This window comes from Ptychodera flava, chromosome 4, assembly GCF_041260155.1.
Source record: "Ptychodera flava strain L36383 chromosome 4, AS_Pfla_20210202, whole genome shotgun sequence".
Lineage (NCBI taxonomy): Eukaryota > Metazoa > Hemichordata > Enteropneusta > Ptychoderidae > Ptychodera > Ptychodera flava.
The window spans coordinates 48,217,430-48,239,909 of record NC_091931.1 but is presented as its reverse complement, the minus strand read 5'-3'; the positions used below and the strand labels follow the sequence as shown (position 1 = coordinate 48,239,909).

The following is a 22,480-nucleotide window of genomic DNA, read 5'->3' as shown; positions in this document are numbered from 1 at the left end:
TCTCGGAAAAAGTGATAGAAAGAAAGTAAAGTTATGATGTGGAGATATATTTGTTATATTTACATCGTAGATCACTGATCATAGAAAGCCATCTGTAAATTCTAGCAATTTTGTCTTTATGTTTGCGTACTAAAAGAGATTGTTGTTCGACTGTGTCATTGCAGTGGCTTTCTGTATTTTAAACGATGCACCATCTTGTAGAAGAGTTTCTCAATGCTTCGACAAGGAGGTCGGTCACTTCTCTATTTGTTTGTCATTTTGTACTTGTTGTTTCGCGCTCAATAGGTGAACAACAATGGTATGGTATCCTTCTTGGACAGTGTTGCGCATTTTACACCCGAAGCATTCCCATTAGATGGAAATCGACGTATGGTGGCGCCCTTCTGGGCCGACATCGATACAAGGGTCGGTGGTGAGGTCTACCACAGAGAAATATCGAAGCCGGGTGACGCACTGTTGGACAGGGCGACTCAGGAGATTCGCAGAGTCTTTGCTCGGCAAGGAAGCTTTACGGCCACCTGGATGCTGATCGCCACTTGGGATGATGTCGCTTTTTTCGGTGCATCTGCTGTGGGAGAGCAAAAGGTGAGGTATGAATCAAGCCATTATTGAAGACAGTATTTAAGTTTATGTGTGGTCGAAGCAACAGTAAGCTTACAAGACACGATGAAATGCCAAACGAATGACAGGTTTTTGTTGATCGAGTAATCATACCATTTTATCAGCATAAAGTCTTTCTTTATTTTCATAAATGCAGAGAAATACCTTGCAATGTATATTAGTGACTAATGGTAGACATTCCTTCGCAATATATAACTATGGCAACGTAACGTGGACGACCGGAGCTGCGAGTGACGGCGACCCAGATACAGGGTTAGGAGGAACTCCAGCTCAGGTAAAGCGTTCTCTTTCTCTCCAACTGTAACATCATTCTATAAGGTTTTGGAATTACACAGGCACGAACCAATTCAATCACCACATGATGGAGACACTGTAATGCATGTGTCTGCTTAGTGTTGTATGGCTGCTCAGAATCAAGTAAAGGGCAAAATACAGCGGTTGCTTTGAGAGCCCGCACGTTTCTTACAGTTTGTCAAACTCTCGTTCATATTTGGCATCTCCGTGAAAGCCTCTGCATCTATTTAGATCCATCTGAAGATAGGGTTATGATATACAGGATAGATTTATTTTATTCGAGCGCCAATGGTGTAAGTGACTTTTCAATAATTTGATTTTGTTCTAGATTACTTTTCATTTTTTCAATTTCTATAAATTTTTGTTAAAAGTATTTATGCTTTCACAAAATAGTCTGTGATAAACGTTTAGGAGCAGGAAGGTCACATGGTTGTGAAAAATGAGGGGGAGGAGTCAGCATTTTGTCCCAGTAAAGATACTGTTTATTATTATTATTTATTATTATTATTATTATATCTTTATTTCGGACTTGAGCGTCCATATAATAGTCAAATAAGGCAATAGTATGAAAATTCAGTTACAAAATTAAATTATGGTTGAAAAGATAGAAAAATTGATTATATCTACATACATAATCCAATGGGTTTCTTTTTAAACAGACATTTAAACATAGAGTAACTTATTCCAGTGTTTTACCATCTCTGAGTTGAAATACAATGATTTACATACATTTCGTACAATTGCATTGCTACTTTTCAAAAGTCTTTGTCTCAGGCTGTTTATCTGATTTCTCAGAAGAGCATCAAAGTTACTTATTCTGTTAGATACAAACATTAGACTCGCGCTGCTCCGTTTCTCATAACCCAATAACAGTCGTGCAGCATTATTGTAAGCAACTTTCAATTTTCTCAAGACATTTGCATAATAGCTATTCCATATTGGTCCCCCATACAACTGATAACAATACGCTTTAAATAGAATGCATTTAACATGAAAAGTACACATGTGGAATTTTCTCATTAGCATATTCGCTACTATATCTCGTCTGCCGCTCAATGTCATCATCATCTCTGAAATGGTCATTTAACACGAACCCTAGATGTTTTTTCTTAACAACAAAGGTTAATTTAACCCCGTTCAGATACATACATGGAATGCGCTGAATCTTACTGTGATTCGCAAAAACGCACATACAGTTAGTCTTTTTACTGTACGTTGAAAATGATGTCGTGAATATCACTATAATGAGTACAGAGATCTATTAACTTTTGTGTACCTTTGACAGAAGGACTAATCAAGCAGATATCATCCGCGTACATTAAGTGATTAACAAAAATGCCACCAATATTACAGCCAGTATTCAAGTTTGATAAGAGAACACTCAAATTATCAATATAGATATTAAAGAGCTTTGGTGATAAAATACCACCTTGCTTTACACCGTTTGTGATAGTAAAACCCTCAGATAAACATGTACCCCAACGAATAATAATAATTTGAGTTCGATACCATTTGACAAGAAATCTGACAAGGTAAATGGGAATTTTACGTTGAATTAATTTCTTGAAAAGCGTCCAATAGTTCACGCTGTCAAAAGCCTTAGAGGCGTCCATAAATGTAATAAATACATTACTACCATGTTGTCTATAATAATTGATAATTTCCTTCAAAATAAAGACGCACATATCAGTGGAATGTCCTGACTTAAAACCAAATTGGTTATCAGTCGTTCCCAGATAAGAATCAATGTGACGCAATAAAACAAGTTCAATTATTTTAGACGCAATAGTGGAAAGTGCAACAGGACGATAATTGTTTTTATCTGTAATATCAATTTTTGGCTTTGATAATTGGAACAAGGATAGTGTTAGAAAGTCGTCTAGGGCAAACTACATGGACAAGCATAGCTGTTAAGCACATACTTAGCAAAACAGAAACTTTCTGACTGGCAAATATAAAGTGCTCAGCGGCAAGATAATCTGAACCAGACGTTTTTCCAGTCTGTAGCTTACTAATTGCATCACTTATGTCACCTGGTAATACAGTGAAATTGTCTTGCAGTGAACAACTGTTCATAGCATCTAAATCAAATTCCTGATCCCTATTATTGTTTACAGAATTATAAATATCATGATAATGGTTACGCCACATTTCAACAATATTTGCATCACCTGTACATCCATTAACATTATTTGGCCTACTCAAATGTTTAGTATTGTTAACAGACTTCCAAAATTTGTCATAATTGCTAGAAGACAGATTTTTCGCCATAGCATTGGCTTTCATCTGTTCCTCATTACGGCGACACAGACGCAGAGCATACTTAAACTGCGCATGCGTGCGGCGTTTAAGGTCATACAATGGACCTGTCCTGGGTTTACCAGAATCACGCCAGAGCTTAAACGAATCACGTGCAATAGAATGAATCTGTCTCACATTGTCATTCCACCCTGGAATATTAGAATTCGTACTTTTGGTGGGTGGTGTAATTTTAGTGCCAGCAACATATAAACTATCAATAATATTGTCATAAAACTTCAAGATACAATCAACATGATTGGAATTATTACAATGAATACTTTACAACATAATGCTTCCGTTGGAATATCAACTTCAGAAAGAAGCCTATCTGAATTCACATAATACTCATTGCGTTGATTAGTACTAACCTTGGACCAGTTTAAGCGTACCTCTGTATCATTCTTAACCGAGTCATTACTTTCACATGAAGGTATGGTACCAATGTCACACTCAATACTAAGTGGGAAATGGTCAGAAACGATTACATCATATAAAATTTCTACAGACTCAATACATTGATGAGCTGTGTATGAAGAAATACAATGATCTAGCCAGGATGTTGTGCCATGCACGTCACTAACATATGTGAAAGAATTTTCTGGTAGTAAGACATTATCTGACACAAAATAGTTGTATTCGTTACAAAAGCTCAGCAGTGATTTACCAAAGAGGGAGTTGTGATCTGAATTCCAGTCTCCAATTATCATTGTACTGTAACAGTTGCTAGACTGAGCAATAGAATGAACCTTTGCTAAATATTCAGTGAAATCATCATGATTTTCCCTATTACAAGTAGGCATGTAAACACAGAGAATTAACATTTTACAATTGTCATTGGCTACCTCAATTCCAATGATTCTATTATCATTGAACGAACGTACTGTTATCATGTGACTAATAGATTTACGCCATAAAATGGCAACCCCTCTAAACGGACGACCGATCAAAATATTTTCACCTGTATCAACAGGGGACTCCCCATAGTAGTCAAACTCTTTATGAATACGAGAGTTTATACATCTAGATTTTTAGAGCTGTCACTGTCTGTCGGGCTTCACCTGCATTAAACTTTCTCGTGTCGTAGAAATAATAAAAGGTAATGAAAATTCATCAGAATTGTGTGTCGACTTCTGCGGTTTATTTATGTGTTCTAGTGATGCAGATATTTTTAAATAATACATGCCTAGTCTACAAATATTAACATTAAGAACACTTTCAATGAAATTCCTTTTTTTGCTCCGTAGAGAATTTGTGAATTTTTGTTTTGTACGATGACATAGGTTGGTTTCAACGCCGGTGATGGTATCATTTACCACAGTGTCAACGGTTCAAGGACACCAGATATCGTGAACATAGACACGTGGAGTAACGTTGACGTCATAGGTAGACTTATCTTCCAAATTGACGACAAAGAAATCGAAGATGGCGGATGCAATACGGAGGGTGAGTGCGCAGAGGAATATTGTATAATAAACTATTTTGAAAATTTATGCTATTTGTCGAAATTATATGTCTTATTACCTTTCACGGATAAGTAGATAAATTTTGTCCTGAGAAGAATGTCCACATCATGGCAGTAACACCGGCTGGAAATTCGTTCTAAGAGTTCTTGATAGTATATTCATATCCATCGAAACTTGTACCGTCGAACGTTGCAGTCGAAGTTTTCAAACTGCCAGAGGTCTAACAGACTTGGCATGACTGTGTTGCAAGATGATATAAGCGAGTTATGCAGTTCACCTTAATTGATTGTATTTAATACCGTTCACGCAGGTAGGGGACGATTTAGAGATATCTGTTACACAGTATATAGCTAAAAAGGCCTCTACAAACGTGTCCATGAAACACAATAACGTTTTGTGAAATCGTCTTCAAAGTCTGCAAGACTTATATAGATCTTAATTGTACCTTATTTATTTGTGATTCTCCAAATAGGTGTACTAAGTGTCTATCCCAGCTTTGGCTACATGCTGGGAGGACAGCTTATCTATGTCTCAGGACCATGCTTTGGAGATTTGCCAGTTTATTGTAAATTTGGAGAACACGTTGTCAGGGCAACAAAGGAAAATGACTGGACTGCAAGTTGCACTACACCAATCTTTTATGAAGTTGGCAGACTTGAATTCAGTCTTTCGACGGACGGAGGCGAAACTTACGATAAACATCGCGGGATTTTCACGGTCGGTAAGTTAATATTATTAAAAATTGTTTAGAAAGTTCTATAAGAGTAAATTACTTTATTCACTCGAATTATGAACTTTGCTTCATTAAGCACTTTTAGATCGGCCATATCATTGAAATGGAATCTTTGATTAAGGGAATATTTAATAAGGCTGTAACTCATGTTATCACTATTGCCATGTACTCCATTTTTAAAACATGGTTCTTACAAAGAAACCCGTTATCATATTTTTCAAAAAGAGTTTGAAACAACGATATTCTTGAATTATTACTAGATTGTGAGCAAATTAAAGCTAACATTTAAATGAAAATCTATATACTGTAAGAAAACAAATAACAAACTAACAATAAAAATAAATTAATTGAAAAACTTTGCTCCGATTGGAAGGTAGCGAAACAAAAGTCTCCTGGTAAAACAAAATTACGTAATGCTCCAGCATGTACAGTTTTTATTCAAGTTCAGTATTTTGTTTGCCATTGGTTGCCAAAGAATCACTATCATGTTTGGGCAAATTTGGCGTACCTCAGCAACAAGTGGTCTATTTTACAATTAAAGCAATACTTAATTTTCAACCATGGAAATTCTGGGTGGTTTATTCAGCTTTTTCCTTCACGTCACTACTTCTTAGTGGCGCTTCAGAAAGATTTTGGTGATCTGTTGTTTTGTTCAACCAAGTGAACCGGGAAGACGTCGTGCCTCACCATATACGGTTGAAATGAATAAACCACAAGTTTTCCTCGGGTTTTCAGAAGTATCTGTGTAACTGTCCTGTGATTTCATTATCTAAACTAAAGAAGATATTGGATTGAAGCGAAGTTACTGATTTTGTCCGCGTGGGGAATTGTTGAGTCGTACGAAACATTTTTTATTTAGAATTAACACAGCAATACCATTACTGATGCTAACAAATTTCACAGAACTACAGATACATACTGATGATAAGAAGTGCCAATGTTGGACGGTAGCTGGCATAAAAAGGATCTTCAAAATAACTCAGATGATTTTTTTTGCAGTGAGTGAAGAAAATAGAAGACCACGCATTAAACGAGAAGACGCTTTGAATTGGCACGTGACAGATGACGTCGAAATTACCTGGGACAGTTCTGCCATTGAGGGACAGTTTCTCAAGGTCTCCCTCTACGGTTATTTGGAGAACACTGACACAGGTGATGTTGATTTAAAGCTGGCTGTGGTCATAGGTGACAACATAGAAAACACCGGAAGTTACACTTTTGACAAACAGATGGTGAATGAAGAAAGATACCACATTGGGGCAATCAGAATTACTGAAACTGAAGCGACATTGGCTGAGTACGTAATTCTATATTTCGATATTGTGACATTTGATTCGACTTCTGTCCTACACATTTGCAATTAATGTGTTTTGTTCGTGCTGAGATGTAGGAAGTTGAAGCATCCAATTCGTAAACACAACATTTGGTTTGGAGTGTTATTGCTAAAAGACAGAATTATTTGTCCCCTGTGAATCTCACTTTGACTTGAGCATAGGGTTTGCTAATTACGTAAACACTTTTAGCAACTACTGATTTTCAGAATGTAAAGGCGATCAAGATGCTCAATTAATATATTCATTGTATCACATTACATTTCATTGCATTCTACTGCAATGCATTGCATTGCTTTCATTGCACTGCATTGCATTGCATAACATTGCATAACATTGCATTATATTGCATGGCATGGCATGGCATGGCATGGCATTGCATTGCACTGCACTTTATTGCATTTCATTACATTGCATTGTATTGCACAATATGATTAAAATCAGATGTAGAGTACGGCGACGTCTCTACTTACGCGATATTCTCTTTCTATCGCTTCTCATTGCATTGCATTGCACTGCATTTCATTTCATTGCATTGCATTGCATCGCAATGCATTACATTATTATGCATTGCATTGCATTGCGTTGCAATGCATTGCACTGCTCTGCATTGCATTGCATTACTTTCATTGCACTGCATTGGAATGAAGTACATTGCATTGCATTGCGTTGCAATGCACTGCAATGTACTGCATTGCATTGCAATGCAATGCTTTCATTGCACTGCATCGCATTACATTGCATTTTTTTTGCACACCATATAAAGGAGCCGTTGTCAAAATTAGAGTCATGTATACTCTCTGAATGTATACCATTATCATTTCTTTATTACTAATAATGAGAGTACCCAATCACTAGTAAGCATTCTGATCTAATCTGTTATTACGATTGCTTACGTTTATTGACTGTGGCGTAGATTTCGTCACTATTTTGTCACCGATAGTGCGAGCTCGCATATCTCTGAATTACGATTTTATTCCAGGGTTTTGTAATTTATTTAACAAGATTTTTATTTTTTTTAAATTTTCATTATTCACATAACCCCAATTTCTATTAAAATTGCAGTCACCCCCAGTCACTTTGGGGCGATATACATCCATTGAAGTGGAAGTATAACGTCGATTCGAAAGGATTTTGCAAAGACTGGGCGTTCACTGTAGAGGAGCGCGACAAAACCTTCCTAGATGACCTTGAACCTTGCCCTTGCACGCTGCAGCAAGCCAGAGTGGACGCTGGGAGGTTTACAGCTCACCCAGCTTGTAACGAGGCATCGTCACACATTGGTGACAACTGCGAAAGACGGGCGCTAGCCGTACACTGTGTGAGAGCCAATGAACCAAGGTAAGCAACACCAGGAAGACATGGATGTTGAGATATTAAGAAAAGGTTTATGAAGTTGGCTGTAAAAAATGAACGACTATTGGCTGGCGTGTGGGAGCTACAGGGGAGCTACAATACAATTAATTTAGCAAACTGTTATGTAGGTCATTTACCCCACACTCATCATGACCTGAGTTCAATTAGTCTAGAACATTCTCAAGGTCACTGCCCTTAATGACCTCACAACCCTTGAATTCAATTAGTCATGTTTGGAATGTTCTGGAAAGTTGATTAGTTGTGTAAGAGAGATAATTTTAGAACAGTAATTAGCATGTCAATAAAAGTTCTAGATTGTTCTTATATGCCTTTATAAAAGGGACGTGCACAGCTTCCAGTCAGACTTTTGGGATCGTGTCTCTTGTGTGTTACTAAACTCCAGCAGTAGTCATTCTCAAGACTTTCCAGACCTTCACTGCCAACGCTGGATTTACTCTGTGGACTTTGTGCAACTGCAAGCCGAAGGACTGTTCATTCATCCGACTGACTGCTACAACTCTGAGACTGGAGCTTTGCCGTCCCAGCTGAGATAAGTAGTCTGTACACTTTTAAAGCTTGTACTCTATCCCTGACTTAGCAATTAGTTTTATTTTCGTAATAAATTTTGTTTAAACGTTAACTGCTGAGTTCACCCTTTTGTTCGTTTTCTCTGCACGTAACAAAATTGGGGGCTTGTCCGGGGTACGAATATTTTGAGCCGTTTGACAACATTTTGTCTGCCTTTTCAAAACTACTGTATACTGTGAACTCAGCAAAATTCAATCATGGCGGAATTCAAGCCAGACGAATTTATGGATGACCTTGATCAGGACGCATTTGATTCCCTCAAAAAAGACAACCTCATTGCACTGGCCAATTTCCTTAAAGTAGATGTCAAAAGATCTATGCGCAAGCGGGAAATACAGTACCGTATTGCCAAGCATCTAGTTAATTTAGGCCAATTTGAGGAATCCACCTTGAAAGATTATGAGCCCGAGTCTACCTTTGAACTAAGAAAATTAGAATTAGAAATGCAGACAAATTTGGAGATCAAGAAACTAGAATTACAAATGAAAAAGAGAGACAGGCATTAGAAAAAGAAAAATACAAATGCAATTACAATGGAAGAAAGACAGAGAGAGAAAGATAGGCAGGAAAGATTAGAAATGGAAGAAAGACAGAAAGAGAGGGAATTGGAAATGAAAGAAAAAGAATTACAAATGGAAGAAAGACAAAGGGAGAAAGAAGAGAGGAAAAAGAAAAGGAAAGAGAATTAGCAGAACACCGACTGCAGTTAGAAATGAGACGTTTAGAGCTTGAAGTCAGGAAAATTCTTCCCTTCAGACAGTTTTGACATCACTAAGCATTTCAGGTTAGTTCCCCCTTTCCAAGAAAAGGATGTTGATAAATATTTCCTTCATTTTGAGAAAATTGCTCAGAGTCTGAATTGGCCTAAGGAGTCCTGGTCTATGCTTTTGCAGAGTGCTTTGGTGGGTAAAGCCAGAGAAATTTACATTCAGTTGTCAGTAGAGCAAGCTTCAGATTATGATTCTGTGAAGGAATTAATTCTCAAGGGCTATGAGTTGGTGCCTGAAGCTTACCGTCAGAAATTTAGGGATTGTGAGAAGGTGAGGATCAAACTTATGTTGAATTTGCTCGAACAAAAGAACAACTGTTTGACCGTTGGTGCTCTTCTGAAAAGGTCAGTCAGAATTATGACAAATTACGACAGCTCGTTTTGATTGAGGAATTTAAAAGGTGCATCCGGAGTGACATCAAAACATTTATCAATGAACAAAAGGCAGATACGTTAGAGGTTGCTGCACGTTTGGCCGATGTATTCATTGACCTCAAATCATTGACCCACAAATCTTCATTTCTCAGCAAACCATCCCAGTCCTTTTCATACAGAAACAATGCAGGTAAATTTAACTCCTCCTTTTCATCCAAGAATTTTCAAAGGACAGTAAAAATCAAATGACAACAGTTCACACAGTTCAAGTAACACTCCCACATCATCAGATCCCAAGTCTCAATCTCCTTCTGACAAACAGTTTGGTACACTTTCTTGTAATTATTGTAAGAAAGACGGCCATTTAATGTCAGATTGTTTCAAATTGAAAAGAAAACGTGAAGGTCAAAGTGGTCAAAGTGGATCTAAGCCCACCGGCTTTATTTCTTCATCAACTCAATTAGAGTCTAATAATGTGTGTCAACACATTTTCTAAGGTTAACCCCTCTTATCCCCAATTAATGAGGTCAAGGTCAATTCTTCTCAAGATAGCATTATGGGTATTTTCGAACCATTTATTCATAATGGTTTTATATCACTTTCTAGTGATTTTCTGCTTCGCTACCCCTGTCAAAATTTTAAGAGATACCGGGGCTTCCCAGTCTCTTTTGTTGGCAGATACCCTGCCGTTTTCTGAAAAGTCATTTTCAGGTTCTAAAGTTCTTATTAGGGGGTAGATTGTAATGACTACATTCCTGTTCCTCTCCATAATGTCTATTTGTCTTCGGACTTTGTTTCTGGACCTGTGGCTTTAGGTATTAGGCCTTTTTTGCCTTTTGAAGGGATTCACCTTCTTCTTGGAAACGACCTTGCTGGGGACAAGGTCATTACTAATCCACTTGTGACTGATAATCCTACTTTAGATCAGGATCCAGAGCCAATTGAACAAGAGATACCCGATTTATTTCCTTCATGTGCCATTACTCGAGCCATGTCAAAGAAAACTTCCGAGAATCAAAATACTCTCAAAAATAATGTCACAGATGTTGACTTAAATGACACCTTTCTCAGTCAGGTGTTTGACACGGATCATTCCGTATCCCTCGTGGATTTGAAACTTCCAGTAAAACTTCTGCTGACCAAAGTCAGACATTTTCTAGATCAAATCTCATTGCAGAACAACACAAAGACCCAGATATTTTGTCTTTGTTTGACAGGGTAGATGATGAAGATAAAACTTCAGATAGCTCTGTTTCCTATTATACAAATCTGGTATTCTCATGCGTAAATGGAGACCTCCAGATGTTTTGGTTGATGACGATTGGGCTATAAAACATCAAATTGTGGTTCCAAAGCCCTATCGTGCTGAAATATTGCGCCTGGCCCATGAAACCCCCTGGGCTGGTCACTTAGGAGTCAGGAAAACTTATCATAAAATTCTCAGTCACTTTTATTGGCCTAATCTCAGGCAGGATGTAGCACATTTCTGTAAAACTTGTCACACATGTCAAATGGTAGGAAAGCCAAATCAGACCATTCCAAAGGCCCCTTTACAGCCAATTCCTGCATTTCAAGAACCATTTAGTAGGATACTAATAGACTGTGTTGGGCCCCTACCAAAAACAAGATCAGGAAATGAGTACATGTTGACAATTATGTGTACATCAACTCGGTTCCCAGAAGCCATACCACTGAGAAACATAAAGACAAAGACTATAGTGAGAGCTTTAGTCAAATTTTTCACTTTATTTGGCCTCCCTAAATGTGTCCAGTCCGATCAAGGCTCCAACTTTATGTCTGGTAATTTTCAGCAAGTAATGGATCAGCTAGGCATTAAACAGTATAGGTCATCCGCCTATCATCCAGAAAGTCAGGGTGCTCTTGAGCGATTTCATCAAACTTTGAAAAACATGATTAGGACCTACTGTTTTGACACAGAGAAGCAGTGGGATGAAGGAATTCATTTTCTGCTCTTTGCTGTTAGAGAGTCAATTCAGGAGTCTCTTGGTTTTAGCCCATTTGAGCTTGTATTTGGACATACAGTCCGTGGCCCACTTAAGCTCGTTAAAGAGAAATTCCTATCAGACGATGATGATTGTCTGAATATTTTGCAATATGTGTCAGATTTTCGTACAAAACTCTCTAAAGCATGTGAATTAGCCAGAGAAAATCTTGAGTCATCTCAGCAGTCAATGAAAACCAAATACGATAAAAACACCTCAAAACGGAAGTTTGAACCAGGTCAAAAAGTTCTTGTTCTACTTCCGGTTCCTGGCAAACCACTCCATGCTCGTTACTTTGGGCCATATCTAATTGATAAGAAATTGAGTGATTTAAATTACATCATAATAACACCTGACAGGCGAAAACAAAAACAGCTATGTCACATAAATATGCTTAAGCCATATTTGGATAGGGATAATCCTACTAAAACAAAGCCTGTCAGTACAGTCAGTTCTGGCCATTATGAAGATAGTGATACTGAAACTGACTTGAGTGAAAATACTCTAAACTCAAAGCTGGGCTCGGTCAAGCTTCAGAACTCAGAAATCCTGGAGAAGCTGGAGTCTACAAAGTTGGCACACCTCCAGCCAGAACAACAACAACAGGTGAAAGAACTGCTCCATGAATATAAACACCTATTTCAAGATGTTCCAACGAGGACAAATGTCATCTATCACGACGTTGATGTTGGGGACAGTAAGCCTGTAAAACAACATCCATACAGACTGAATCCAACAAAAGCAAAATATCTCCAGGAAGAAGTCAAATACCTGCTGGACAATGACTTTATTGAACCCAGTAAAAGTAACTGGAGTTCGCCGTGCATACTTGTTCCCAAACCAGATCACAGTTATCGTATGTGCACGGACTTTAGGAAGGTCAACACTTTAACAAAGACAGACACTTTCCCAATCCCGAGGATTGATGACTGCATCGACCGAGTGGGAAAAGCCAAGTATGTGACGAAATTTGACCTACTGAAGGGATTTTGGCAAGTCCCTCTGACAGATCGTGCTCGTGAAATATCCGCCTTTGTTACGCCAGACGGATTGTTCCAGTACAAGGTGATGCCATTTGGAATGAAGAACTCTCCGGCAACGTTCCAACGGATGATCAACGACGTCATATCCGGGCTAGACGGGTGTGCAGCTTACGTTGACGACGTCGATCCTGTATAGTGACACCTGGGAGGAACACATCAAGCTCATGCGGAAGTTCTTTGAGAGACTGAGTAAAGCAATGTTGACTGTCAACCTTGCCAAATCTGAGTTTGTATGGGCAAGGGTAACTTACCTCGGACATACTGTAGGACAGGGTGAGGTAAAACCTGTTGATGCCAAAATCAGTGCCATTTCAAGTTTTCCCATACCAAACTGCAAACGACAACTGATGCGCTTTCTCGGTATGGCTGGTTACTACAGAAAATTCTGTCCAAATTTCTCCACAATTACTGAGCCTTTGACTAACTTACTTAAAAAGAAAGTAAAGTTCGTTTGGTCAGAGCAATGCCAACAGGCATTTGATACACTTAAAGCCATACTGCAAAGTGCTCCAGTGTTGTCTGCACCAGATTCACTTTGCCATTCAAATTAGCTGTGGATGCTAGTGATACGGCTGCTGGTGCTGTTTTATTGCAAGAGGATAGTCATGGTGTAGATCATCCTGTTTGCTATTTTTCACGCAAATTTAACAAATCCCAGAGAAACTACTCTACAATGAAAAAGAGTGTTTATCTTTGATATTAGCTTTACAGCATTTTGAAGTTTATGTTTCTTCTTCAAATCAGCCAATAGTGGTTTATATTGATCACAACCCTCTTGTATTTCTACAGAAATTTAAAGGCAAAAATCAGAGATTGCTTAGATGGAGTTTAATGTTACAGGAGTTTAATCTTGACATTAGACATATCAAAGGCAGAGACAATTTAATTGCAGACTGTCTTTCTCGTATTTAGAGTTTATTGTTTCACTTTCAAGAAGTTTTACTTTAGAAAAAAAAAAATTGAGTACTTAAATCTTTTTCAAGATTACATTTGTAAAAGAAAGATTTTTCTTCGAAAAATTTTCTTTTTTTGAAGAGGGGGTGTGTTATGTAGGTCATTTACCCCACACTCATCATGACCTGAGTTCAATTAGTCTAGAACATTCTCAAGGTCACTGCCCTTAATGACCTCACAACCTTGAATTCAATTAGTCATGTTTGGAATGTTCTGGAAAGTTGATTAGTTGTGTAAGAGAGATAATTTTAGAACAGTAATTAGCATGTCAATAAAAGTTCTAGATTGTTCTTATATGCCTTTATAAAAGGGACGTGCACAGCTTCCAGTCAGACTTTTGGGATCGTGTCTCTTGTGTGTTACTAAACTCCAGCAGTAGTCATTCTCAAGACTTTCCAGACCTTCACTGCCAACGCTGGATTTACTCTGTGGACTTTGTGCAACTGCAAGCCGAAGGACTGTTCATTCATCCGACTGACTGCTACAACTCTGAGACTGGAGCTTTGCCGTCCCAGCTGAGATAAGTAGTCTGTACACTTTTAAAGCTTGTACTCTATCCCTGACTTAGCAATTAGTTTTATTTTCGTAATAAATTTTGTTTAAACGTTAACTGCTGAGTTCACCCTTTTGTTCGTTTTCTCTGCACGTAACAAAACGAAATACATACAATGTTTGAAACACACGCAATCAGACAGATACTTCATAACCAATTTAAAAAAAATGACAGTATTGCAATACAAGAAACCCTTATCGTTTTGTTAGCTTTTCCAAAAAACTCCTTTGACCAGACTTTGTCTGTTTTACTGTCACTTTGTCTTAAAATTTTAGGCATTTGAATTTCCAGAGCTCACAATATCACATGAACATGACATGAGAGTTATCATACTAATCTATAAGTCGAACTGCCAGAATCGTTCTTGTTATACTAAGATACAATTCTTGTAAGTAACATGCCTTTTCTGCATTTCACGTTCATACACAGCGGATATGGTTCGGGACAGCAATGTTGCTATAACAACGAAGGAAATTTAATAAATGGTGATCAGGAATACAGCGGAGGAACATCCCATCGACGTCATCACGATGGAAAATATCCGTACAAATCACCGGGGCTGGTACCATTCTTGTCGCATTATCTGACAGACATATTACCATGGGAACACTGTTGTCACTATTCCAATGATTTCTGTTATTACTACTATGACAACAGGCCATCAGACGACTGCAGGATATACGAACCTCCTAGGCCAGGTGTCGTAGAAACGTTGTACCGATCCATAACTTTAGTTAATGATGTGACTGTTGACATAGCAACAATTCCGTCACGTTACAACCTGATATGCAAATGCCATACACTTCAGATTCTGACTCGTTACTCAGTTGAAATTTATCTCCTATTAAGAAATGCAATCACCTTGATAACTTGTGACATTTTGAACAACGATTTTCTGATTGGTCGATTTTATTTTTATGTTTAAAGTTATTCTGTATTTTGCTACGAAATCTCATGCTACTTCAATTTTTAATCAATGTTAGAAGCCTGATTGATGTGAGTGATAAATATCCCTGAGAAATATTCATGTTGGACGCATGTACAATTTTTGCATTCACTGTTTCATGAAAAGTTGCAAGCATGCTAAGCTTGCATAATTTACTGACAAATCAGTTCCCTTACATTTCTCACGATGGTTTCGATTTTCTGAACTCAAGTCAAATTACGATTAGTATAGTGATTTTACTCAGTAATAGTCATGTAGTTTCAATGCTTATACTTCAGGTGGCGGTGTCGGTGATCCACATTTTATCACACTCGATGGTTTGGAGTATACCTTTAATGGTCATGGTGAGTTTTATCTTATAAGAACAGAAACCAACGACTTCACAATGCAAGGAAGAATGATGAAATTGAAGCTTCAATCGGGTAAGTACAAATGTGTAATCTATTGGATAATCTGATTTTTGAACCGAAGTATCACAAATGTTGTTTTAAAACCCGATGTATCAACCATAGAGTTCGCATCATACGTGTTATGTTCTATCAGATTATGATGGTATTTGGGTATCATTCCTCTTGTCACTGATTTGTGCTGACTCAGCTTCAGTATGCAGCATAAGATAATATCTTGTCGACAAAACAAATTGATAACACAAAAATGTTATTAGCATTTTAGAACAGTGAAAATAAGACCACTGTAACAGTTGTTGAAGTCACGGTAACATGATCGCATTGTAGGTCATATGGTAGAGGGCGCCACCGTGTTCACAGCCGTTGCCATGAGCACACGGACTTCTGACACCGTTCAAGTCCAGGTGAACGACCGACGAACCCTTGATGCGTGGATAAACTCAACGGAAGGAAACACTGGTTGGGAAAGAGTGGATTTTGAAGAGAATAATTTTTGGACATTTAACGGTATGATTTTAGTTATTACTTATTTGCATTAATCTCCGTGTGGAGCGAATTTCGACTTAGAAAAACGGCTATTTACGAGGGACAACCGGGGGGGGGGGGGGCAACGCACCGTACTGTTTTTGACACACAGTTCCAGTTGTACAGGTTTGGGAGCATATGGCAGAATCACAAACTTTCCCTAACTTCACTCCATGGTGTCGCATGGAATATAGTATACCTAGACCTTACAGCAATTCTCAATCATGGTAAATATTGCTACTGTCTCATCACAACAAATATGTCACAGAATACAGAATGTACCTGATAGACTCAGAAACCTGCAACTTCTGATAGAAAATGTTTGGAGACGTTTTGCTGTTTGTCTATTTATTAAGTTGTGTTTCTTACATCCATCCGTTAATGACATTTTCCTCATTTCAATATCAAGGTGTATCAGTTGTCAAGGACAACATTGGAAATTCGTCTCTAGTTACGGTCACTTTTAGTAATGGCGTATCGGTGCAAATCACTGCCACGGAAGGTACACTTATGATGTCCTACATGATCTTCGGACCGCCTTCTCTGAAAGGTAAAACACGAGGGCTTATGGGAACATGGAACGACAACCCGGATGATGACCTACTGTCAGCTGATGGAGAATACCTGCCCCAGAATTCGGAACTCAGAGATATCCACTATTCGTTTGGAATAACATGTAAGCTTAAGTGTATCCAGTGGTTTCAAAGAAAAGAAGTTTCAGTAAATTTTGCCATAGATGAAGATAATTGTCGTATAAAGTAAAAATGTTATTTTTTTCTAAGTTTTTCTTCTTTACCGGAGTGAGGAGCATAGCAGCTTGGTCAAGTATCCGCTAAATTTCGTATTGTCAATTTCACACTGTGTCTGCTCTATACAATGCAAGATCCGAGGTACATGAATATTCCACATTGATTAAGGGTCATTAGCATAGAATTTTAATACCGAAACAATGCTCATTAATGTAATCTGCATATTTGAATAACATTATACCTCGTATCTTGCACTAATAGGTCTGCTCCGTCAGGACAGGAGGCATTTACTTACGGCTTTGCCCCTTGTTACTACAGCAACCGAATGAACCCGTATGCTATAAGCTAGTTTCAGACACGTCTCATCCGCAAAAATATAATGGATTTCTTTAACAAATCCCTGTTTGCTTTTCTTTTAAGCTGCGTCATATTTTGGCCAAAAACATGTTTGGAAAAGAACAAAATAATTGAAGATATTTCAGTGAATATGTCACAGGTGATTAAACTGCGACTGTCACAGCAAGACTGTTGATTTAAAGCTCTGCCATTTTATGAAATTCCAGGGAATGTCTCTGAAGAGAATTCTCTCTTTCGATATGATACTGGAGAAAGCCATGCAACAATCAACGACTATAGCTATGAACCAGACTTTGAAATACCAACCAACGTCACGGATGATGTAGTTGCCCTTTGTGGTGAAAATACCCAGTGCATATTTGACTACCAGGTGACAGGAATTGAAAGTGTGGCCCTGACTTCAAAGGAAACAGTTGTACAGTATGAAAATTTGGTTGAAGACACAGCAAAAGGTGACAACAGCATGTGATAATATTGTTGGCCAATAAAATATCTTTACCCTCCTTTACCCCTTTGTACTGTATGTAAGTAGAATATATTATTGGTCATGTAAAAACATTAACCTTCTTGGTGATATTCAGTGACCAATATTACTAATGATATCACCAGTTTTCAAAGTAAAGTGAGAATTTCGATACCGTTGATGACCAAACGCAATCGTATAGTACCATGACATTAGATATAAGCTTGAATATCGAAAACACCCATATCTATCTAAAGGAAAGTGTCCTCTGGTTTCACAGTTGTCAGCTGTGGCTTTCTTCCAACACCGGCCAATGGCAGTATGATTGTGGACAAGTACACAGAAGGTGGAATAGCAACATTCACATGCAATGAGGGGTTCAAATCAACGGGATCCGAACAAATAACATGCCTTGGAAATGGTTCCTGGAGTGGTACACAACCAGAATGTCGAGGTGAGGAAAATATTCCCTAAAGGTATCCGGCTATAGAGCTATGAAAATAGTCCCCTAAGAACTGTAATCTAAATCGTATTATCAAGGATATAAAAGAACAGTTTCTGGAGTGACAATTTTGTAAAGTCTTAAGGTATTGGAACATAGTTCCTAAAGACATATGGGACTCTGGAACCCAGTCGAAAAACCCTAAGGCCTGTCGTAGAGATGCCCTATTTTGTCATGTATATCATTCTGTATTCTAGCCTTCTTTTCCTCTCCAAGTGTCTCTTTTCATAAGGGAGACGATGACTATCATAGGGAAGAGAGGACGAGCCAAAGACGAATACGAAGGATGAGATAAAATGAGAGCAAACGAATCAATCTTAGCATAAGGTCGGAATGTTACCACATTTGGACGTGCCAATATTTATAACGCAAAGTAATTAATCTAGACAAGATATATAACATGTAATGCGGAAAAGATATAAGATTAAAATAAAAATTTGCATTAATGGGCTGAATTTCTTATATCAGCCCACAACAGGCTAGGAATAAAACCACTTCTCGTTACTCATGTCAGACAATGTTTAATAAAACAATCGCTTATTGAGGCTCCAAAACGAACTTTCTTGTGAGATTACGTTTTCTGTTACCTTTCAATTTGCAACTTTGGACATACTATTTGAACTTACATATTTTTATCTCTCTGAACAAGCCGTTGACTGTGGCGATCCAGATCCAGTCAGCCATGGCATACCAATCATTGTCTGCACAACATACAACTGCACCGTTGACTATATCTGTGAGGACGGATATAACCTCCAGGGTGTTAATAACAGAACCTGTCAATCAAATGCTAACTGGGATGGTGAATCTCCCTCTTGCACAAGTACGTAAATATATGATAGATTTAATGTTTTTGCATGATATGGCCATGTTTGTTCGTCATTGTGCCAGTTTGTACATATACATAGTGAGGAAGATATGTATATTAAGCAACTTTCATTACGTTTTTGTTGAACCTTACCAATACACGCAATATTTTGGAACGTAATTAAAAAGAATTTTTTTATGTCTATGTTATAAGCTGCGCAAAACAAGCTGTAATGTCATTTTCATTTCATCAAAATTGTGATTTTCTCACTTCCAGAAAGTACTCTCAAGACTTGGCAATTGGTGCTCGTGATTTTATCTGGTGTTGCAGCCCTTGTTATTGTTGTGTTAATGTTGCTATGGATACTCCGGCATTGCCGCGTAAAGAAACCTGAGAGAAACGGAAGTAACCAATGGTAAGCTGCATATGTGTACTAATGCCAGCGCAATACATCCAGCGGTTCGTGAGTAATTCTGTGTACCAGTTTATTCATTGTATTACGCTTGTACAGCATATAAAAACTTGCTCTTCACAGGACAAGATTTTCTTGGCTCATATCCAAATTCTTGTAGACCCCCTTGTGATAATAGATTTCAGAAAGTTTAACGCAAACGTTACTGTTTCTTGTGTCTAACGCCTAATAACTCCTCATTCTCGAAACTCTCTGCAGGCATGATGCTACAGCACCAAGAGACATGAATGCATTCACAAACGAAGCCTACCAGCTAGATTCTCAAATGGTATGGTAATCTGTGCTTGAGTAAAGAGAATACAATGACATATAACATGAGGCTGGCAAAAATCGTGTGTTTTTCTGTGTTGAAAGTTTTTAAAATCTTTCTTTCCACTTGTCCACGATATAGCATTACTTTTGTGTCTCTTGTCTCGCATACGCCGTCACAAATATGTGTTTATAGTCTCTTTCTACTTGATACCTCTCGATGTCACATTCACTTAACTAATTCAGACATAATTGACAGCGTTCATTCATGATTGAATATGCATTCTTGCGCCAGTTTTGCTCGTCCAGAATTCCTGCCTTTCTCCATCGAAGTTTTCACACCTCCACTGTTGTCCGTTATGCACTTTAGCCTACATGTAAAAAAAGGTCATAGTAGCTGTTCTTCTTTGTACACAATCATGATAGCAATTAACTTTCTTATCAAATTTACGGTTGATTTTGGTTGGAAATACTACCCAAGCATCGTTGAACAAGTTTTTATTCAATGCAACGATTTAACGTTAATGATTTAAATGTTGAGATTTTACCACAATTCTCCCATGATAAACGACATCATGTGTTTTCTTTCAATCCAGGGTCAAAAACTGTGAGACCGCAAAATGAATATAGCACTGCCAACTTCTGTCATCAACATCCCATAACCAGCCACCGTCCAAGCATAAATGAAGAAATAATGGGCTCCGTGCTGATCATTATACTTTATAAATGGGTCAGGGGAAGTCAACAAATAACTGGGAGGATAATCAGAGCACATCAAGTTAGCTGTCCTCTCACCCAAACCTATAAACAAAAGTCAATGGTCATCGCTAAGCCCTTTATCCCAATCACGATACCGTCAAATCAAAGGATATCTACATTTTTTACGATTTTTTTTGTGTGTTTGAGAGACTATGTTACAAGGGAGCTTTGATATGCGAAATATAAAATGTTCATAACAAAGACTGATCACTCGCTAACAATTTGTGAGAGAACGATACTACTTCACACTTAACTTTTGTTTGTTCTTCATTTGTACAAATAAATATCATCAGGTCGACCATTCCTCTCAAAATTGATAAAGTTGAAGAACGTAATTGGCTCCATGGTCAAGATGCTATGAAGTGTGTACGATGATGAATGCACTTTATTTACTTCAGCACAGAGTCACTGTGCACAACGAAGCACGATATGCGTTGATATGAACGGATGTCGCCTGCTTCTCGTTTTGGTATATTCTTAAACTAAATAAATTAAAGTGACCAAAATTGCGTCAGATGTATTGCATATGGCCTGAGAAGATTGAATGTATCCAAATTATGCATTAGCTCATATTCTTTAAATATTCGGTCATATCTGTTTTATTACTACAAAAGTTCATGGGCTTGAAAACTTCCAATATATCAAGTATTAGTGGTCGTTCTCCAACTAACTGATGAAATGGTCTTAGATTATGAACGCGCTTGGTAAGGTATTGTAATTGTCTACGATACATCATAGACACTTGCCTCTTTATGTTTTTAAAACTTGTTTGTACTTCGGTTATTTCGTTTACAGTCATTTACGCTACCCATTATTTACTTATTATGCCAGAGTGAGATTATTTCGAGTCTTAGCTACATTGCAGTATAAGTAACAGTTTGTCTGCATGAATATATGCAGCAGTTTTGTTAAAAGATTAAATCCTTCAAGGCTGTAAAACATGAAAGGAAGTCGAAAGACACGTCCAATTACAATAGAAAGATTATTTTGACTTCTCATATGTCATTTCATTAAATGTTATTAACGTTGCCTATTAGTATACGTCTTATCACGAATCAGGAATTGAGTATTCTCGAAAAGATATTGACAGTTCCAACAGTTTCCCTCGTTTTCCTATAGTCTATTATTTCGTCATTTTGTTGTCTAACAATAGAATTATTTTATCGATAACAATTACCCTTTTGTCTCGTAACGGTTGACGTGTTCGGCGTCAGTAATCATTTCCAGTGTATTCAGCCATGCAAAGATTCATTAGACTATGAAGGTTAAAGTTGACAGTATTTTATAAGAGTGGTCGTTGCCGTAGCATGTTTATGCAATGGAATTCAGAATTAACCTGGTAAAAAGTTTTAATTTCATTACTTTAATGTTTTTTATCTATATGAATCTTAATGGTCAGTAATATACCAATTATTTATGGAGTCTCGCGCCCTCATTTTACTTGAGACACTACAACACAGGTGTTGTGCATCCGTGCATGTTTGTCTTGATCAGGGAAAGTTATCACCGAGTCTGTACTTTCAATGACGAGTAAGTGAATTATTACAATATTTTGTCGCCTTATTGATTTTATCATGACGTCACATGGCTTTACACGATGGAAATTTTGCGTTGATCAATTTTGGAGACATGTCCAGCTCTTTTAACTTACATCATTCCCTGAATTCGAATAAACGGCGAACAAATATACACAATGAAGTGTTGTACGACCCAGTCTTTCTCTTTTATTTTTTGAGTAATACAATTCTTTGTGGATTAGAAGCATCAACGATTCTGTAGTTCTTAATGCTGATTATTGATCATTGAACAAATGCTGCAAATACAAGACCAAAGTGGCCGAACATCTCAAGAGCCTAGAA

The 22,480-nt window shown here is 37.7% G+C and overlaps 1 protein-coding gene across 1 annotated transcript in view; it reads left to right on the top strand.

Moving 5' to 3' along the window:
* Positions 1-22,315, top strand: part of LOC139132035 (sushi domain-containing protein 2-like) — a 34,052-nt gene extending 11,737 nt beyond the window's left edge. The window contains exons 6-21 of the mRNA XM_070698414.1: positions 286-585; positions 758-895; positions 4,497-4,659; positions 5,152-5,400; positions 6,412-6,709; positions 7,809-8,084; positions 14,814-15,082; positions 15,609-15,752; positions 16,065-16,244; positions 16,672-16,938; positions 17,575-17,820; positions 18,112-18,285; positions 18,983-19,156; positions 19,418-19,556; positions 19,812-19,881; positions 20,459-22,315. Of these exons, the coding sequence (XP_070554515.1) occupies positions 286-585; positions 758-895; positions 4,497-4,659; positions 5,152-5,400; positions 6,412-6,709; positions 7,809-8,084; positions 14,814-15,082; positions 15,609-15,752; positions 16,065-16,244; positions 16,672-16,938; positions 17,575-17,820; positions 18,112-18,285; positions 18,983-19,156; positions 19,418-19,556; positions 19,812-19,881; positions 20,459-20,473 (3,102 nt within the window). The 3' untranslated portion in view covers positions 20,474-22,315. The remainder of the gene's footprint in view (positions 1-285; positions 586-757; positions 896-4,496; positions 4,660-5,151; positions 5,401-6,411; positions 6,710-7,808; positions 8,085-14,813; positions 15,083-15,608; positions 15,753-16,064; positions 16,245-16,671; positions 16,939-17,574; positions 17,821-18,111; positions 18,286-18,982; positions 19,157-19,417; positions 19,557-19,811; positions 19,882-20,458) is intronic.
* Positions 22,316-22,480: the final 165 nt, after the last annotated feature.